Here is a 17,300-nt window from a genome sequence, read left to right on the forward strand (position 1 = left end):
GGTTAATTTAATATTTATTCCAATTAGGTAATAATACAAGTCTCGTTTCATTTCATTTGTAAAATACAAAGTATTTAATTTAATATTGTACCTACTTATTATGGTTTTTTGCATTTTTTACTTCAATTTTGGAACCCTACTTAAGTATGAACGATATGGCGGCGTATCATGATATGCCTAGGAATCACATGATCTGCCTAAATGCCACTGGTGGGTTTTATTTGGTGAAATCACGAAATGGCGGCGTTTCATGATATGCCTAGGAATTTCATGATCTGCTTAAACGTCACTGGGCAAATCGTTAAACGGTGAGTTTTGAACGATATGGCGAAATCATGATTTGGCGCCGTTTCACGATATGCCTAGGAATCTCGTGATCTGGCGGATTCTTCGTTGGGCCGCCGCCATATACACAGATTTTGCCCCGACCTTTCATTTTTTTATATATTTTTTTATTATTATAAACTGGCCAGTGATTGACCTTAGTCGCACCTGATGGAAAGTGACGACAAGGCCGAGGTTGTAGCTCACTGGTTCAGCAATAGCCTAGCCTATTCACTCTTGACTTGAATACACCCAGACTTATGGCACTGGTCCCACCACGAGCTAGTAAGCTATGAGCTATCGGCTATAAAAACGAACACAAGATAAGCACTCCCGTGGAAATAAAAGAGACACGGCGATGTTTATAGTTACTCGCCCAGCGGTGAGCTATCAAAATCGCCGTGTCTCTTTTATTTGCACGGGGGTGCTTATCTTTTGTTCGTTTTTATAGCCGATAGCTCATAGCTTACTAGCTCGCTGTGGGACCAGTGCCTAAGTGGTGTAGAGAGTATATTCTAAAATAAAACAACACATCTATGTAATTATGTATTATAGACATTCTTTGTAGCTTACATAATTCATTACTAATATAAACTCTAGTTAAAATTATAATATGTTTTATAACAAAATTCTATATAATTTCTACAAAAACTGTAAACAAACGCAACACAAACCAATAATGATTTTTATTTAAGTGGCAAGTGATATGATAAGTTTATCAATTTTTAGTAATATATATACCTCTTTAGGGCTACAATAACAATACTGATGACAATGACATGTAAAAGGAATCAGCAAATAGGGTATTATGTGCAGTGCAAGATGACTCGTTAATGAATATATAAACCCTGCTTTGATTTTGATTCAACCAAGTTACAGTAAACCATATTTTTAAGTTTTGGTTACATTTATACAATTCTAGTTCAGCAAATTTTAATTTTAAATTTTGTAACAAACAGCAAGTAATATTACAACTGCTCAACACACCAATACCAACATGTACAATATTTAATTTAAAGGTATTGAAGTACACCTACTTGAAATAATGTTGACAGATATAATTGTCCCCATTTAATATAAGAAGACCACGGACATAAACAGCTTCAAAATACAAATGTCTCATCTATAATTTCAAAGTGTTGTTTTATATTAAAGATTATTCACATATTGCAATTTACCATTACGATTACAAAATTTCATAAATAGCGCTGAATGTCCATATTGTCATACTACTGAGGCCCGACCGCTGTTCTGGCGCGCCTTGATAATTTTAATAGGAATGACCCCAACACATTCACCTTCACACCAATCTAAACAGAGTAGGTAACCCAAGTAAAAAAAAAACAATTAAAAATAACTAGTCTATTATTTGTGTAAGGTGAATCTGCTTGGGTGGCTGTACAATCTATATTAACAATAGTTATATTTATTGTTCACTTGGAACCTCGTCTATTCCTACTTGTTTCGTGTTGGTGCACAGCTAAAGTACTTGAAGCCCTCTCATTACTCCTATACATAGATATAAAGTGATTGTGAAATTTAACATGTGATTACATTATATACACGATAACACATAGGTTTGAGATCAACAACAGTCAAGCTTTAGCTAGGTATAAGTTATATTTGATTCATTTATCAGACGTCACGTTGAGATTTTAATACATATCTCAACTGTCCGATGGAATGAGATCTAGTCACACTAGTGTAAGATACAAATATAGTCTTCTCTTTCTGACATATAGCTGCATCTCTTTAAAGTTGGATATGATGTGGTGAGTTAAAAATGGAATAGTTACTTATGATTACAAACGCTTAAATAAATATAAATAAACCAGTCTAACAATGAATCATTATTGTAAGGAATCAGTAATTACATTCTAACTATTTAACAATACAGTTTAAGTTTATTATCGTGGTCTAGAAGTAAATTTGACTAGTTTCGATGATCCACGGTTATGAGTCGCCATTTGCTTTGTAATTATCTATTAAACGATTTTTTTTGCGAACATAATGCAGTTAGGTACTTGGATTAAATTAACTAACATAAATTAAAATTGAACGATTTTAGTTAGATAATAGCATGGGAATGTCATGAAATGACTTAAAATTAAAAGATAAATTCAATAGGCCTAATTGTTCCTCACAGAAAGAGAAATAATCCAAAACAAAAATGACAAAAAATATTTTTATGTAAGAGCAGTTTCTTGGAAATCTGTTACCTACTCCTGATTTTGTGATAGTGAGGTATTTCTGTATAAGCTTATCTTAAGGATCTTATGATAAGCTATTTAGATTTATGCACATACATATATCTCAAAGGCTCTTTATGTTATTACCGTTTTTAGTCAAATCCCATGAAACGCGGTCCTATTCGTAAGAAATTTTCGTAAAATCTTTCCTATTTTCATGAGATTTTTATGGGTCTGTAAATCCAAACAAATATAAGGACTTTCTCGTTCATGGAGGAACTTTACCATAATAAAAGGGTATCAATACTATAACACTTACGATAGTAAAATAGAATGTTGTAAATTTAACACGATGTAACTATTTACATAGTCATAGTAGGTACGTCATAAATATTTTAGTGCGAGGTCGACGGGGCAAAGACCTATAACTCTGTTGAATGTTTATGTTTTGAGAAAATACTTACATTAATTATTTATATATGTATTATTCAAACACAGCTATTTGATACTGATTCTAATGCGTCGCGATTCAGATGATAAAATTACGCACTGAAAAAAAAATCAGAATTCAAATTGCTGTCGCATCGCATCACTTCTTATTAAAATTCACTGTGAGTTAACATTAAATATGATTTAGTAAAAATCTGAATGCTAATTCTGCGCTAGGGGCAGATAGATCTTTTTTGTCTATATGGATTGCCACTTGCTACGGGCTAAGTCGTAGAGTTGTCGTAGCACATTGCATCCAATCTTGGCGTTACAAAGTTTTACTGTGGGGGCGTTGAACTTTTTATCTGAGATACGAGTATAGGTATTAAAGTTTAGTGTAATAGTTAAAACAGATAAAACAAGTTAGTTTGGTATTCAAGTGGAGCATCCTCTCTCCCACTATCACTTCCATTTACGCATTTAGTAAGAGAACCATCCTAGGTTTTTAGATTATACATAAATAATCATAATTTGTATAGGTGGTTTTAGAAGTTTTACCCCATGTCACCCGTCTCTAAAAACAATCTGATATAGGCACCAATACTGCCTATGTATATTTTGCTTAGTTAGAGCTACCTGCCTGTTTATTTTCTTACAGGTAAGTGTCAGCTTTTCAAGAAATGCTTCTTAGGTAAGTAAATTAATTTACGTAACAAATACATAGTCTCTAGTCAACAGAATTTAGGTCTATTGGCCCGCAAGTCCCGCAACCCGGCGTATTACACGAAATAAATATACAAATAGGCAATTCAAGTGAATCTTTCCACTTAAAACTATGTCACACGAAAGCCCAAACTTCCATGCCTCTAGCACTAACGTTTATATCATCTTTGTCACTCGTAAAACATCTACGAGTGAGAGAGATGACATTGTGTATTTTAGACGTTAGTGCTAGTAGGCCTCATAAATCTACCACACCATTTCAAATAGTACCTAGTAGATATTTACTACAGGGATTTATAATATATCCGCGTTTTAAGTTGGTAAGAAATATCCAAACCTAGCAAATGCACCGCTTTTGCATTCCCGGCGTAACATCAGTTAAAAGATACTTTTACGAACATTTGCGCAGCAAGGCGTATTCACCAGCTCTGGACTCAACGTATCGCAGTAGTAGGGCTTTCTTTTCAAGTTCGTACGCTATCGTGGAAGTAAGGGGGTCTACCGGACTATGATCCCTACTCCGCACTATCCCCGCCGGTTTCACAACAATTTACTTATACGAGTATTATTTACGTCGACATAAAAGACCATTTCCGACTAAGGTCTATCGGCTTTATATCTTGGAATTTAATTTCATTGAAAAACATAAAATGAAATCAATCGGCATTAAAAAGGTTTCCAAAACCAAGTTTCCAAAACATCTCAATTTCTTTTAAAGTATTTATAAGTTACTAATTTCAAAGAGTCCTTTTTATGACATCAACTGACAAAATCATGATTTAACCCCCATTCATCCGATACACCTATCATTCCTCTGTACATCCAGATTTTGTTATAGGATACGATGGAATTCAGGATAATATATTGAAAAGTTTTTCAAATATTTTGCAAGTAGGTATCTAAGTTGTTGAAAATACTTAGCCAATAGGTAAACACCTACTTAATTAAGCCATATTTATTTATAAACAAAGGAACGACATTAAACAGCCAATTTTATAGCCGCCGACGCAATAGCGAAAAATATTGACGTATCTAATATAAAGTTTATACTTTCTCATTCAAATTATCCTGGATACCTTTGTAACTAGCAAAATATTTAAATTTATAATACGAACTAAAATACTCCTCGTTCGGTAAGATGGTTCGTCTTCTCTCGGAAGTCGTAGATCTTCTTCAACGTTACGGAAACCGATGATTTCCTGTAACATTAAACATTTTGTAGCCATTTTATTAGGGTTCCGTAGTCAACTAAACCCTTATAATTTCGCCATGTTTGTCCGTCCGTCCGTCTGCGGATAATCTCAGTGACCGTTAGCAAAAGAAAGCTGAAATTTGGTACCAATATGTATATCAATCACGCCGACAAAGTGCAAAAATAAAAAGTGGAAAAAAAAAAATTCGTTAGTGTGGCCCCCAACTACATGTAAAGTGGGGACTGATTTTTTTTCATTCCAACTCCAACGTGTGATACGAGTATATTGTTGGATACGTATTTAAAAATGAATAGGGGTTTATCAAAATTGTTTTTTAATAAGACTAATATTTTCGGAAATAATCGCTCCTAAAGGAAAAAAAGTGTGTCCGGGGCCCTCTAACTTTTGAACCATGTGTTTAAAAAATATGAAAAAATCACAAAAGTAGAGCTCTATAAAGACTTTCTAGGAAAATAGGCTAGTTTCCTATACTTAAAATAAAATATTTTATGCAGTGCACGAAATAAAGCACAACGTAATTAGAAGAATAATATGGACAGTACTTGTTTTTAAACACAATTTATATTTAATAAGTCAAAGAGAAAGATATGAAGTAAATGAATTGACCGTGACGTCACTCCTCAGTATTTCATCGTAATTCCATATTAGCAAATCGTTTTGACAGATCATAAAAAGAAGCTGATTTGACTAGTAGGAAACTAGCCTATTGTTTTGAACTTGATAGGTTGAGTAGTTTTTGAGAAAAATACGGGAAACTACGGAACCCTACACTGAGCGTGGCCCGACACGCTCTTGGACGGTTTTTTAAAGTAAATATTGTATGTGTAACAAAAAAGTCACATCTACCTAAGTAATCTGATTAGTTTATGAAAGTATTACTTTCCTACGTTTTATTTATTTAGCCATATGGCAAAAAACAGAGGCCTTAATTCATAAACAGTACAATAATAAGTCCTAATTTACTAGATATAAAATTCTTGATAAAGAAAAAGTACTCTTTTCTAAAAAATACCTACTAGTTAAGTAGGCAGGTGTTGGTACATAAAAAGTTTGTTACAGTAGGTAAAAGCTATTTAGCTTAAACGTTGAAAAATACTTGTCCACTCTTACTTTATTTCACACTTCTGTTAATTAAAACTTCCAAGTTTTCATATAATTGAAAGTTATAAAGTTGTACCTGCGTTGTTAAACAATGAAAAAGATACTTGGAGAATATTTTCAGTGACCCAGGAGAAATCCTTAAAAAATCGAAAACGCGGGCAAATAAAAACATAGCGTCATCCAAATGTTCTTGTGGCTGCTAATCATCAGGAGAATGTAAAACATAAGTTAAACCATAAAGCCGGTAAATGAAGCGTATAGGTAATGAAATGAATTTACGGTCAGCACCGGGACTCGAACCCAGGACCTTCTGCTCAGCATGCCGGTTCACTAGCTACTAGGAATTTACAATGTTTGAAAACGGAACAGTACCTGAGACAGCTTAGTCCTTCTTCTCTCCATCGTCGGGATCTTTGAGCGTGTGCCACTGCGCGATGGGGCGCCGCGGGCTGGCCAGCATGTCAGACCAGTGGCGGAGCTCCGTGCCCTGCACGTTGTACCCCAGCACCACCTTCCCGATCGGCTCCGACGTGCCGATGCGATCGTAATCCACCACCGTTACCACTAGATTCACTTTCTGCAGTCCGATCAAGAACAAGTTGAATGATATACGTATATTCCGCTTCTCATGTAGACAATGGCGTGAATTTCGATTGCGTCGTTCTTTTAGACATATGTTTACGAATTTGTTTGTAATTTCACACCAATGTCACGAGTAGACGTTAATGACGTTAATCAATTAGGCCAGCAACAGAGAGTCTTAAATTTCATAATCGTAAAAAATCATAATCTTATGAAATCAGATCGAGTGCACGGATTTCCATACAATTTCGCAACTGTCCACACACAGTCTTATTTTTTAAGATTATGGTTTTTTCAGATTGATCTGACAGATTGCGAATAATCTGAATTTTAAGAATGTGTGTGGAATGGGTGTGTCTGATTTTATAAGGTTATGATTTTTTAAGATTATGAAATTTAAGACTGTCTGTTGCCAGCCTAAGGTAGCATCTATGATGTTTTTCGACTAACCGTCCATAGTCCTGTTTATATCGTACTCATCGTTCGGATTATATCGTAACTTTCATTTCTTGTCCACAGTTCTGATTCGTTCACTCATCACACCGCGTGCACCGGTGAATATAAAAAAGACAGGGCATATAAACTTTTTATTAAAATAAAATAATGCAAAAGTACCAAATTAAACGTGCACGGTTTTTTAGAGCAGTCAGTTGAAGAATTGGTATGTACTGTGGTCAAAATAGGAACGTAGACAAATTAGGATGGTAAAGACTTAGGAATTGTATGCTGACGACTTGGCATTGTGGATAATTTAAAAGGCTGACGAAAAAGAACTGCGTTTCTGTGTCTCGACAAACATTTTAGTAAAACATTAGTCGAGAAACATTCATAGACTTATATTTGTTTTTTCTGTGTAGGCAGGGATTGGATTTAGGGTATAATGCATTAAATACATGGAGAAAGCAAATGTTTGGTCGCAGTGTATTACCCTATCAGGAAATATATGTACGCAAATGTAATAACAGAGTTAAATGAACAGAATATTATTTTCCAAAATCAGCTACAGTAACGCACTGTCACTAATAACAAGGGTTTGAAAAGAAAAGAAAGAAAGATAAATATAAGGTATGCAAAGCTAACAATTAATATTATAATGTAAAACTAGCAAGAAGATAATGATAAATATATTAAGCTCTGTAATCAACGTCACAACGAGCGTAATTTATTTAAATGAATATAGGTAATTATTATTCAGATTGTATTTGTAATTATACGAAATAAATTATAGAAAGTTAAAAAGTAGGTATATCGTGAAATTATACATATATCGCTCCTTGAAAAACATAGTGTCATTAAATGAAAAACGTCTTTTTTGGGTACAACGGTTTAAAGTTTTGAAATTTTTGAATTGTCAAAAATTGCCATTTTTACAACAAACTTGTAATTTTTTGGCAGATCTTGTTAGTTTTGTGACTAAACCTGATAGATATAATAGTAAATTGTATTTTTTTTATTTTGTTTCTAAGATAATTAAGCTTAAACAAAATGGTAGTGACACTTTTCCATTTATTTTTGTTTAGGGACACATGACAACTTTATATCTTCGTTTTACTTTGTGGAAAAATGACACTATAGCCATTTTTTTATGAAATTTACCTTTTATTTCAATTAATAATTAGCAATCAAACCACCTTTTATGTATACACATTAAAATTTATTGAATTAAATGACATTCGGTCTCAAACCCTGTATCTATTTAGCATTACTGCACTTAAAAACTAGTGTAAACACTCCTGGCTTGCCCTCTTAAACAATAAAATATAACTAAAAAAATATTAGAAACAAAAATCACTTTCAGTCTTGACATTTGCGTTAGTAATACAACATTTATTTTAATATCCATAAAATTCATGACATTTTATACAAAAAATTAAAATTGTCAGGAAAAAGAAACCAAAGTGCATTCAGGTTAAAATTAAAAAAAAATCAAACGCAATAAAATCAACAAAAAAATATCGAAAAAAAATGACTTAAAATTAACCTTAAAACCCAGTGTTCCTCCCTCTGGCCCTTCCTGTAGCTTCCATGCGATCAGTTATGGACCTGATCAGTGTTACGATCAGTTTTTGAGGAATATTTTCCCATTCCTCAATAACTACGGCTTCCAGCTCTTTGAGGGTGGCTGGAGCAGGATACCGTGACCAAACAAGCCGTTTTAACTCATCCCAGAGATGTTCGATGGGGTTCAGGTCGGGGCTCGTTGCTGCCACTCTATTACGGTGCATTCCGACCTCATGCATCAGGGAGTCCCGCACTATCAAGGCAGTAGGGCAACGGGCGTAGACGTGCATGAATTGGAAATCAGGTCCAAAAAACTCAGCGTACGAGACCATACGTTCTTCTAAGATCTCCATAATGTAACTGCTTGCAGTTAAGGATCCGTTTTGCCGTCGATGGAAATGCCGCCCCAGAACATGCACGAGCCGCTCCCGTAACTGACTGTTTCTTCAGTGAAGACTGGTGTAAACTGCTCTCCTTGACTCCTGTACACCCTTTTGCGTCTATAGTTGGTGTAAATGATCTCCTTCGTCTCGTTGGGGAACAAAACTTTCCTCTATTGCTGCAACGTCCAATCCTTAAGCCTTATAGCAATTCGATTGGGGTATTGGCTCTGGCTTCAATTGGTAGCCTCTGTCAGCTCTTCGGGGTAACATTTTCTTCTCCCTCAATCTTCTTCTGATCATGGAGACACTCACTACAGTTCTTCGAGCTGTTCTAAGCAGTATCTGCAGCTCAGGAGCGATAAGAAAGCGGTTCCGCAAAGAGGCCGATACAATGTACCGGTCGTCTCTAGCGGTGGTGCAGCGTCTTCTCTCAGATTCTGGCCTCCTGATGTAGCTACTGGTCTCCAGAAACCGCAACAAGACTCGTCGCACCCGGAAACGGATTATGCTTAGGCGTTCAGCAACTTGCTACTGCCGTAGTCCGTTTAGGAGCAGTACCACCACTTGAGCTGCTTTTTCTGGTGTTTTACCCCTATTGCCTTCAAGGTTTTTTTTTCTGCAGGCGTTCGTCCTCGGTGACTTTTGGGGTGCAAAAGATCCACATGACACCTTTACAGCTCCTTCTAAAACCGTCTGGGGTAGCACACCTAGAGTCCCATTAAAATCGCATCAATACCTTTTTTTTAAACCACGGCAGATTGGCGATTATTGTTTTTAAGAAAGTTGTACACCTTTTCTCTTAAAGGGCTTTAATTGTACTTTGAAATGATACAAATATTGATAGATTACAGTCAATAAGATTAGAGATATTTTTACCTGAAACGATTTTGCGCGAGGTGCGATTTTTTTTGACGACGTGGTATACCCTAACAGTTAGGGCCTAACTTCGCATAAGTTAGGGCCTAACTTATGCGAAGTTTAGTCGGCCGCTTGAAATGTGCACGCTCGTGGCGATGTAGCAAATAGGTGATCTGTAGATGCTGGTGTGTTTATACTATTGATGATTGCTTTGAATTTTTGAGCCTTGAATATCGTTGAGCCATTTTTTACTGTAACAAACAAATATACTTATTTATGGCTAATAATTTAGTTATTTATATTAATGCACAAGAAATTTATCCACTAGCAATCATAGTTTTTATATTGTATCTTAAATTAGTAATTGTGTCTTGTAGATCACAAAAATAGCAATTTTACTTCGTAAAAAATAATTATAATAAATAAAGTAATATGTCTAGAAGGTAATTAATCATTAACTGTTTTGTAATTTTAATTACCGCAAAGCATGACATAAAACTTAAAGTGACAATAATCAGTCAACGCGCTTAAAGCTACCATTACCAGTTAAAGTGGCTTTAAACTCATAACAGCGGTATTCCATTTCTTTGCAAGCGTAATTATGGTAATTCATACAATCAAAAATGACACTAAACAGATAATGACGATTCATTCATGCAAATTCTTTTTAGCGAGGTAAGACCATAACGTCATTTTAATTAAAAGTACAGTACAACTTTATTTTTAACCTGCATTAAGCCTAATAGTTTAAAGCCAAACCGTCATTACGTGCACAGTGTCACTATACCTATCTCAACACGTTTAGAATTGTTAAAGTACTAGTGTCATTATAGCAAAAATGACACTCTTACTTTAAAATGAAACTCAATATTGAATAGTTATTACAAGTTCAAAGTGACACTTTAAGGATTGATACAATGTTCCATAAGAAAATTGTCATACTTACCATTCAATCTCGCGGAACACCATCACTAAACACAAAATGACAACTTTCGTCTTAGAGTTCACTACATTTTGATCGGCGTCCAGGTCATTAATGCAAACATGACATTGTTCCCGTCCCCCACGCGTCTATTCCCACTATTCGCCATAGTGACATTAGCGCCCCCTGTCGCTTCTAAGCGAGCTAAATCGATAGGTGTCTTTGCATTGCGTTCGTTATGAACGCGCGACCTAGATGGCGTTGTTAACTAAAAACCTATGTTTTTTGGATAGTGTCACTATGTTTTTCAAGGAGCGATATATGAAAGGGTTATAGAAGGGTCATATGTTTATGAAAGGGTTGAACTAATACCGAGTGATTATTATCGTTGAAATGTATTGATATAGCTTTCTGTGGTCACGCTATGCTGCGCAAGGTAAATGATTAATGTTCAAATAGTAAATATAACTGTAACAATTACGTCCAGTATAAAGTATACAAATATTTTGTTACCGGACAGTTTGATAATCGGTCACAACTTAGTTATGATATTAAAGCCATAATACTTGTCTCGTGTATAAAACATGATATAAATGGATGATAGATGTCAGTAATGAAGCGTGCCAGTGTTGGAAATTGATGCAGTTTTTTAAACTGCTGATAGTTTGGTGCAACTACAGAAATGATGTTTTATGTAAGGACTAGAATATATTACATGATAATTATATGTGTATATATTAGAGATAAGTCATATGAGGTAGTACATAAGTATAGTATATATAAGCATACCATGTCATGCCCAATACTAGCTACTGGGTCTGTCGCAAACTTACCATGGGTAGAAATTGTGTACGTATATATTATGGAATAAATTGTATAAAGAAAGAGCGTAAAGCTGTAGATAGAAGCAGAAGAAGATCGTGGGACTGGATTCCTTAAACCATAAGTTATTACAATCTGAAGTTACCAAATTGTAATGCAGTTACGAGGGGAGATTCATAACACCACTTTCTTGGGTATAGACATCAGAGGGCGATATTCAAAGCCAATCTGATTAGGAAATTCATGCAAATGATACCTTTTCCTGAGACGTCCAGTTACAGCAAAAGGTGAACATTTAACTACGAGCTGTCCTAACGAAGTTGGCTTCAAACGAAGGATCGAGGATGTAGGAGAGCAGGAAGAGAGGACCAGAGACAATCATGATCGCATAACAGGATACAGACACAGAACATGAGGTTGCTACGTCAAATACTAGCGAGCATCACAAACAACAACAACATAAACAAAACAAAAATGCACTTTTCAATTCCTCACATATCTTGATACTTGATTGTTACAAATATTTTGAGATAAATAAATCTTTATGATTTGTTGAACTTTAGACAGTTTGTGTCTTTGGAGTATCTCGATACATAATGTACATCAATAAAAATAAAATTAGAAATATTTATATACCTCCTTGCCAAAATTCGTCTTCTTCTGTGTTTCTGATGATATTGAGTTGTATTAATTCTGTTAAGTATTTTTTAAATACCTTTGCAAAATAAGGAAAGAAAAATCGAAAGCAAATTTTGTTCAGTCCATATTAGGAGTAGGATTGGCTTGGATGCAAGTGGTGTGTGTACCCATATTTACAACAATGACACAACATCAAATTGCGCGTCACTTAGGCAATTTTACAACTAAAAAATATTTAATGTCACTCTTAGAAACAACGACATTGAAGTATTACTAAATAAACTAGGATCCAAATTGGACAAGTCTTCCAGTAATACATTAATGCTGTTTCCTTTAAATTCGTGTATGAAAATTGCCTAAGCTTGAGGCGCGACGACATCGATTTTGTTCCAATCTCGGCTCGCACCTGTATTTGTTCGAATGGTACTTCAAAAGTAAATGACTCGTTGTAATAGGGATTCAGTGTGCATTTCTTGATGCTTGTCTTCTTCTTCTTGAGTCGTTTGCCGTTTTGCATGAGTGCTATCTTTACGTACGGATCTGTGGTCACCCAGTGGAGCAGGATATGAAAAAGAAAAAGTTATCATTATAATATCGTACAGATTCATATTTAATGGATGTTATGCCACACGTGAGATCTAAAGAAACCTTGATGAATTCGGAAACTAATTAGTGTTTAAAAAAATATTGATTATAAAGTGACAAGTTACAAATAAATTATATTAAAGTGGCTTTTTAAATAGAGTTTAATTTCTTTAGATCTTAAATAATTACGTGCAATATTATGGTATATGCTAGTGATATGGTGGATCAAAGCCTAGTGTAGAATAATGAATCAGTTAATGCTTGGAGTTATTTTGTAAGCGTTAAATTGAGTCCAAAAAGTGAAAATGAATAAACTTGACAATCTACTAGGAGTCAGGTCATGTAGTAGGTATGTAAAAAAGGAGAGTGACTGTAATTAACACATGCTCAATGAGAACTATTCTGGGTTCTAAAGTTTAAGGTAAGCGGATATAAAAACGCACAAGGTTAATTGTTTACCCTAATCCCAGTGGTATCAGCGTGTTATTAGTATTGTTTTGTAGGCTATAAGAGAGTTGCACAGATTACGGCCGGGAAGACAGAGCGAAGGTTACCTGATAGGCCGCCGACATCCATTTTCTTGAGGTTCTTGGCTTCGAGGATGACGACCGTGAGCTTGCCGGCCGTGGGCACGTATCGCAGGGAGAAACAAATGTCTCCCAACTTGTTGTCCTGGAAATTGGATTATTGGTAATCTTCTACTCCGACATTAGTTTCAGAATAAATGTAATACTTAAGACAGAATGTTACAAGTTAACTTTAGTAATTTAAGAACAGTTATGACTTGTAAATGTGTAGGTATTATATTGATTAGAATTACAAATATATAAAAGATATACTTAGTAATAACTATGAATGTACTTAGTTATTTCTTATTATTTTAAAAATCGAATTGTTAGTAGTATTATTTCGCCTTCTGTTAAGTAACGAAATGAATTGTTGAAACAATTAACCCTACAAATATTCACATGTCTTAAAGAGTGTTACTATCACTTTATCTTGTGTAAAACTGTTAAATATGAACCCAGTGTTTTTGAAGGCATCCATCGCTCACTTGCTCATTTGGAACTGTTTGGTATTTGGATGTGACAATATGGAAGATAGACGAGGGAGTTGTGTCAGGGATAGCGTCCAGAACTTGGGTAAAAGCTGTAGAAACACAATCGGGCCATACCGCGGCATAGGGGCTCAAACCTTGACACTCAACCAAAACAAAAAACAGAACAGTAGCCTCGTGTTTCACCTAGAAGCGTATTATTATGGTTATTGGTATGTCGATACAGATTTTCTAATGTTTTCGAATGTTTTGCTTTAATTATTTTGTCAAATACAGTTAAGGTGTTTGTGATTGTGTCGTAACTATAAATGTGAATGCGAAATTTGAATGTAATTCATATTGAAATACAACTATGCCTAGTTAGTGTTGTAAATAGTTATTTGTTTTCTCTCTCACCGTGGAAGATGAATGCGTGTACAATGTTATTGTCAGAATATCTCAGTATGTATTAAGTGCATAAAGTGATTGTTTAGTAAGGATTGGTTGAATGTGTAAATATCTCTCTGAAATAAAGCAAAACATGTTTCTGAAATAGTTCGACATTGAAAGGCTGTATCGACTTGTCGTGCCAGGACGCAGCCTAAGGGCAATTAGCCTCAACGTTTGCAGCTAGTCATACGGACATATTGACGACACTTTCATTGCGTTACATAATAACGTTTTGGCACATAGATATTCCATCTAAGGTATAAAAATAAACATGATACATATATTATTTTAACATACTCGGTACACTATGAGACAAAACACAAAACACCAACGTTCGCATACATGAAGCAATATCCGCTGAAATAATAAATATAATATGTATAATATTGTAACATTTAGTGAAGGTTCTTATTACGATCTGTTACCGAAATGAAGCCAATTGTTGTTTTTGACACCCAGATCATATCATATCAGACACACTTAAACCTTTTACTGTAACATAAAACCCACACCTGGCAGATATGCATGGTGATGACTTTTGTCAAATGTAAGTTCGAGCAGCTCCTTCCTATACATACAATCTCAGTAGACTAATCTGTAGTAAGACTAGCCATTTTAGAAACAGATCGCAATCATCTAAGACAGGTAGGTACAAGACATACATAAATACATAAAGTACCCACAACACATTCGGTAAAGAAAGTAATATTTTAAACACAGATTATTGAAGTATACTGTATAATACAAAAACATGGATAGTATATTACACAAATATATTTGTCTGTCATCATATTACTTTCTTTATCGAAAAACAGGTAGTCAGGCACACATATTTGTATTTAGTATGTATTGGCACACATGGGTAGGGTAGTTAGTACACAACACACATACACCGTTTAATAATACAGCCGTGAAGTGTAGAGCTAGAGTCAAAGCTTGTTTAAGTTACGCGAGTTTGCAGAATCACTTTAAAATAGAAACTTATGTAGGAGTTTGTTAATTTCATATGATTTCAAATCATTAAACATTCTGTAAACACGCGTAAGTTCTACTAGGTACTAAGAAAGTGAGAGTAAAGGAACGAGAATCGAAATATAAGTTAGTTGTGTTAAATTGTAGAATTATGAAAAGTAGTAATGTGGAATTATTACATCTTTTAACATTATTAAATTTAAACAACACAATAAAGATTTCAAAATTGAAAATAGATGAATAAGGTCTAAACAGCATTAAATAAATTATATCTATGTACGTACAATGTATCACTTGTAAAGATGTATTACTGTAAAATTGTTGTCAAATTAATGTCCCCTTTTCAACTCGTTCCTTTACTAGACATGCATATTATTACTTAAATAGTTGGTAGCATTGTGTAAGGCATGATCCTTCAGTCAGGACAATGGACCTGTAACATATTTGCAGAACAGTTTAGGGTGGCATTTACTCAAACAACATTTAGTAGGTACATTGTTGTCAGATCATATTAATTTGGCGATTAAATCGCTAATGTAATCCAGTACCGCAGTTCATAATACAAAATATCATAAAAGATAAGTACAGCAATCAATTATTGCTATTGATATATTATAGTAGGTTATGGGACCTTTTGGAAAATACCGGACTGATGCGAATGTGATAAAGCAATATATAATAATTTTCAACAACATAGCCAATTACTTGAGTGCCCACTGTATAGCCAATTACACCATCTACTACTGTTTGCCAATTCGCGACAACTTGTTTCTCGATTAATTTAGAAGACATTTTTAGAATGCTAACAGACGTAAATAATTTATTAGTTATCACATCATATCACAAAAAAATACTAGAATGAACATTTTGTAGCAACACGTTGTCCGTTAATCGGCAAGACAGAACACGAGCACAATCAGAAATGACGGACATGCACATTCCCCAGCCGCAATATAAAACCAAATCAAAGTGTTGGATGGAACAAATGAAATCGAAATCAAAAATGGTACGACAGGTGATATCGGGTATAAGGTGAATCTTACAGAAAGGTGTGGATCGAATGTAGGTAACGCCCTACCGTCCTATGCGGAACCTAGCGCCAGCGACCGCTCTGGCGTCAAAACTTAAACCAAACATTATTCGTTGAACAGAAAATTGTACAAGTAGCTCTTTTGTGTATTTATATTGTCCAAGTAATAACGTGTTCAAAATACAATTCCAAATATATATCTTGATGTGTCTCAAAATAATACTTACGTGAATGATCATTTCGGTTTTGAAGCGGCATGCAAGATTGTTCAGGACACAATCAAACACAGCCAAGCAGAGCAGAGAAAATATGGAGAAAAAGAGAAAAACCAAGTAAATACATTTCTGCTGTCGAAATTAATTTTATCAGAAAAATAAATGACGAATCAATCCACGTCGAGGTGCCTTGACTCTCCAGTGACAATTGTAAATACTAAGCAAAAATATTACAAGGTCAGAATTGGTTATGAAGTAGGCTTGCTCTGTCAAGGTTCCTCTTATCAAAAAAGTGCAGTAAGATTTCAAAAAATGTAAATCATCCTTTCAATGAGTATGAACTGTCCATATTTGAATAATTCCGGTATTAGTGAATTGGAAATAGATTATCGAGCATATTCATTGAAAAGACGTTATAATTAAAATATTGCTGTTCTGCCAAAACGCAATAATTAAGTGTGTTTTGACAGTCCAGCCTAAGCTAATAAAAAAATTATAAAAGTCTCGATAGTTCTCCGTATCTTATGTACCTTTGCATAAACCTTAATCTAGGTATTTTATGTATGAAAAACCTGTCAGTTTAGTGTGCTACATGTTGATATAGTTTGTGTTTCGTACTTGAGTACGCTGTTGATGTGACCTGGGTGTAAGAGTTAACATTGTTAACTTTACCAATCACGTTTTTACACTTTATATAATGTATCATATACCTATAAAAATATTTACTGAAATTGTATTTTCAGAAACAGAACTAAGCCTATTTTTGAAGATTAGATAAATTAGCACACTTGTTTGAGTAATCAACCCTTTCCTACTAAAAGCCTA

The 17,300-nt window shown here is 34.6% G+C and overlaps 1 protein-coding gene across 5 annotated transcripts in view; it reads right to left on the minus strand.

Annotated features, from left to right (window-relative positions):
• Window positions 1–857: 857 nt before the first annotated feature.
• LOC125236614 (synaptotagmin 1) overlaps window positions 858–17,300 on the minus strand; it is a 62,262-nt gene continuing 45,819 nt past the window's right edge. For 3 of the 5 annotated variants that reach the window (XM_048143599.1, XM_048143664.1, XM_048143518.1), the window contains exons 8-11: window positions 13,327–13,444; window positions 12,594–12,727; window positions 6,353–6,557; window positions 858–4,864 (exon numbers count right to left, since the gene is read on the minus strand). In XM_048143599.1, the coding sequence (XP_047999556.1) occupies window positions 6,363–6,557; window positions 12,594–12,727; window positions 13,327–13,444 (447 nt within the window). In that variant the 3' untranslated portion in view covers window positions 858–4,864; window positions 6,353–6,362. The remainder of the gene's footprint in view (window positions 4,865–6,352; window positions 6,558–12,593; window positions 12,728–13,326; window positions 13,445–17,300) is intronic. The other 2 variants (XM_048143789.1, XM_048143723.1) reach the window with 1 other exon arrangement.

Source organism: Leguminivora glycinivorella, chromosome 1, assembly GCF_023078275.1.
Source record: "Leguminivora glycinivorella isolate SPB_JAAS2020 chromosome 1, LegGlyc_1.1, whole genome shotgun sequence".
Taxonomy (NCBI): domain Eukaryota; kingdom Metazoa; phylum Arthropoda; class Insecta; order Lepidoptera; family Tortricidae; genus Leguminivora; species Leguminivora glycinivorella.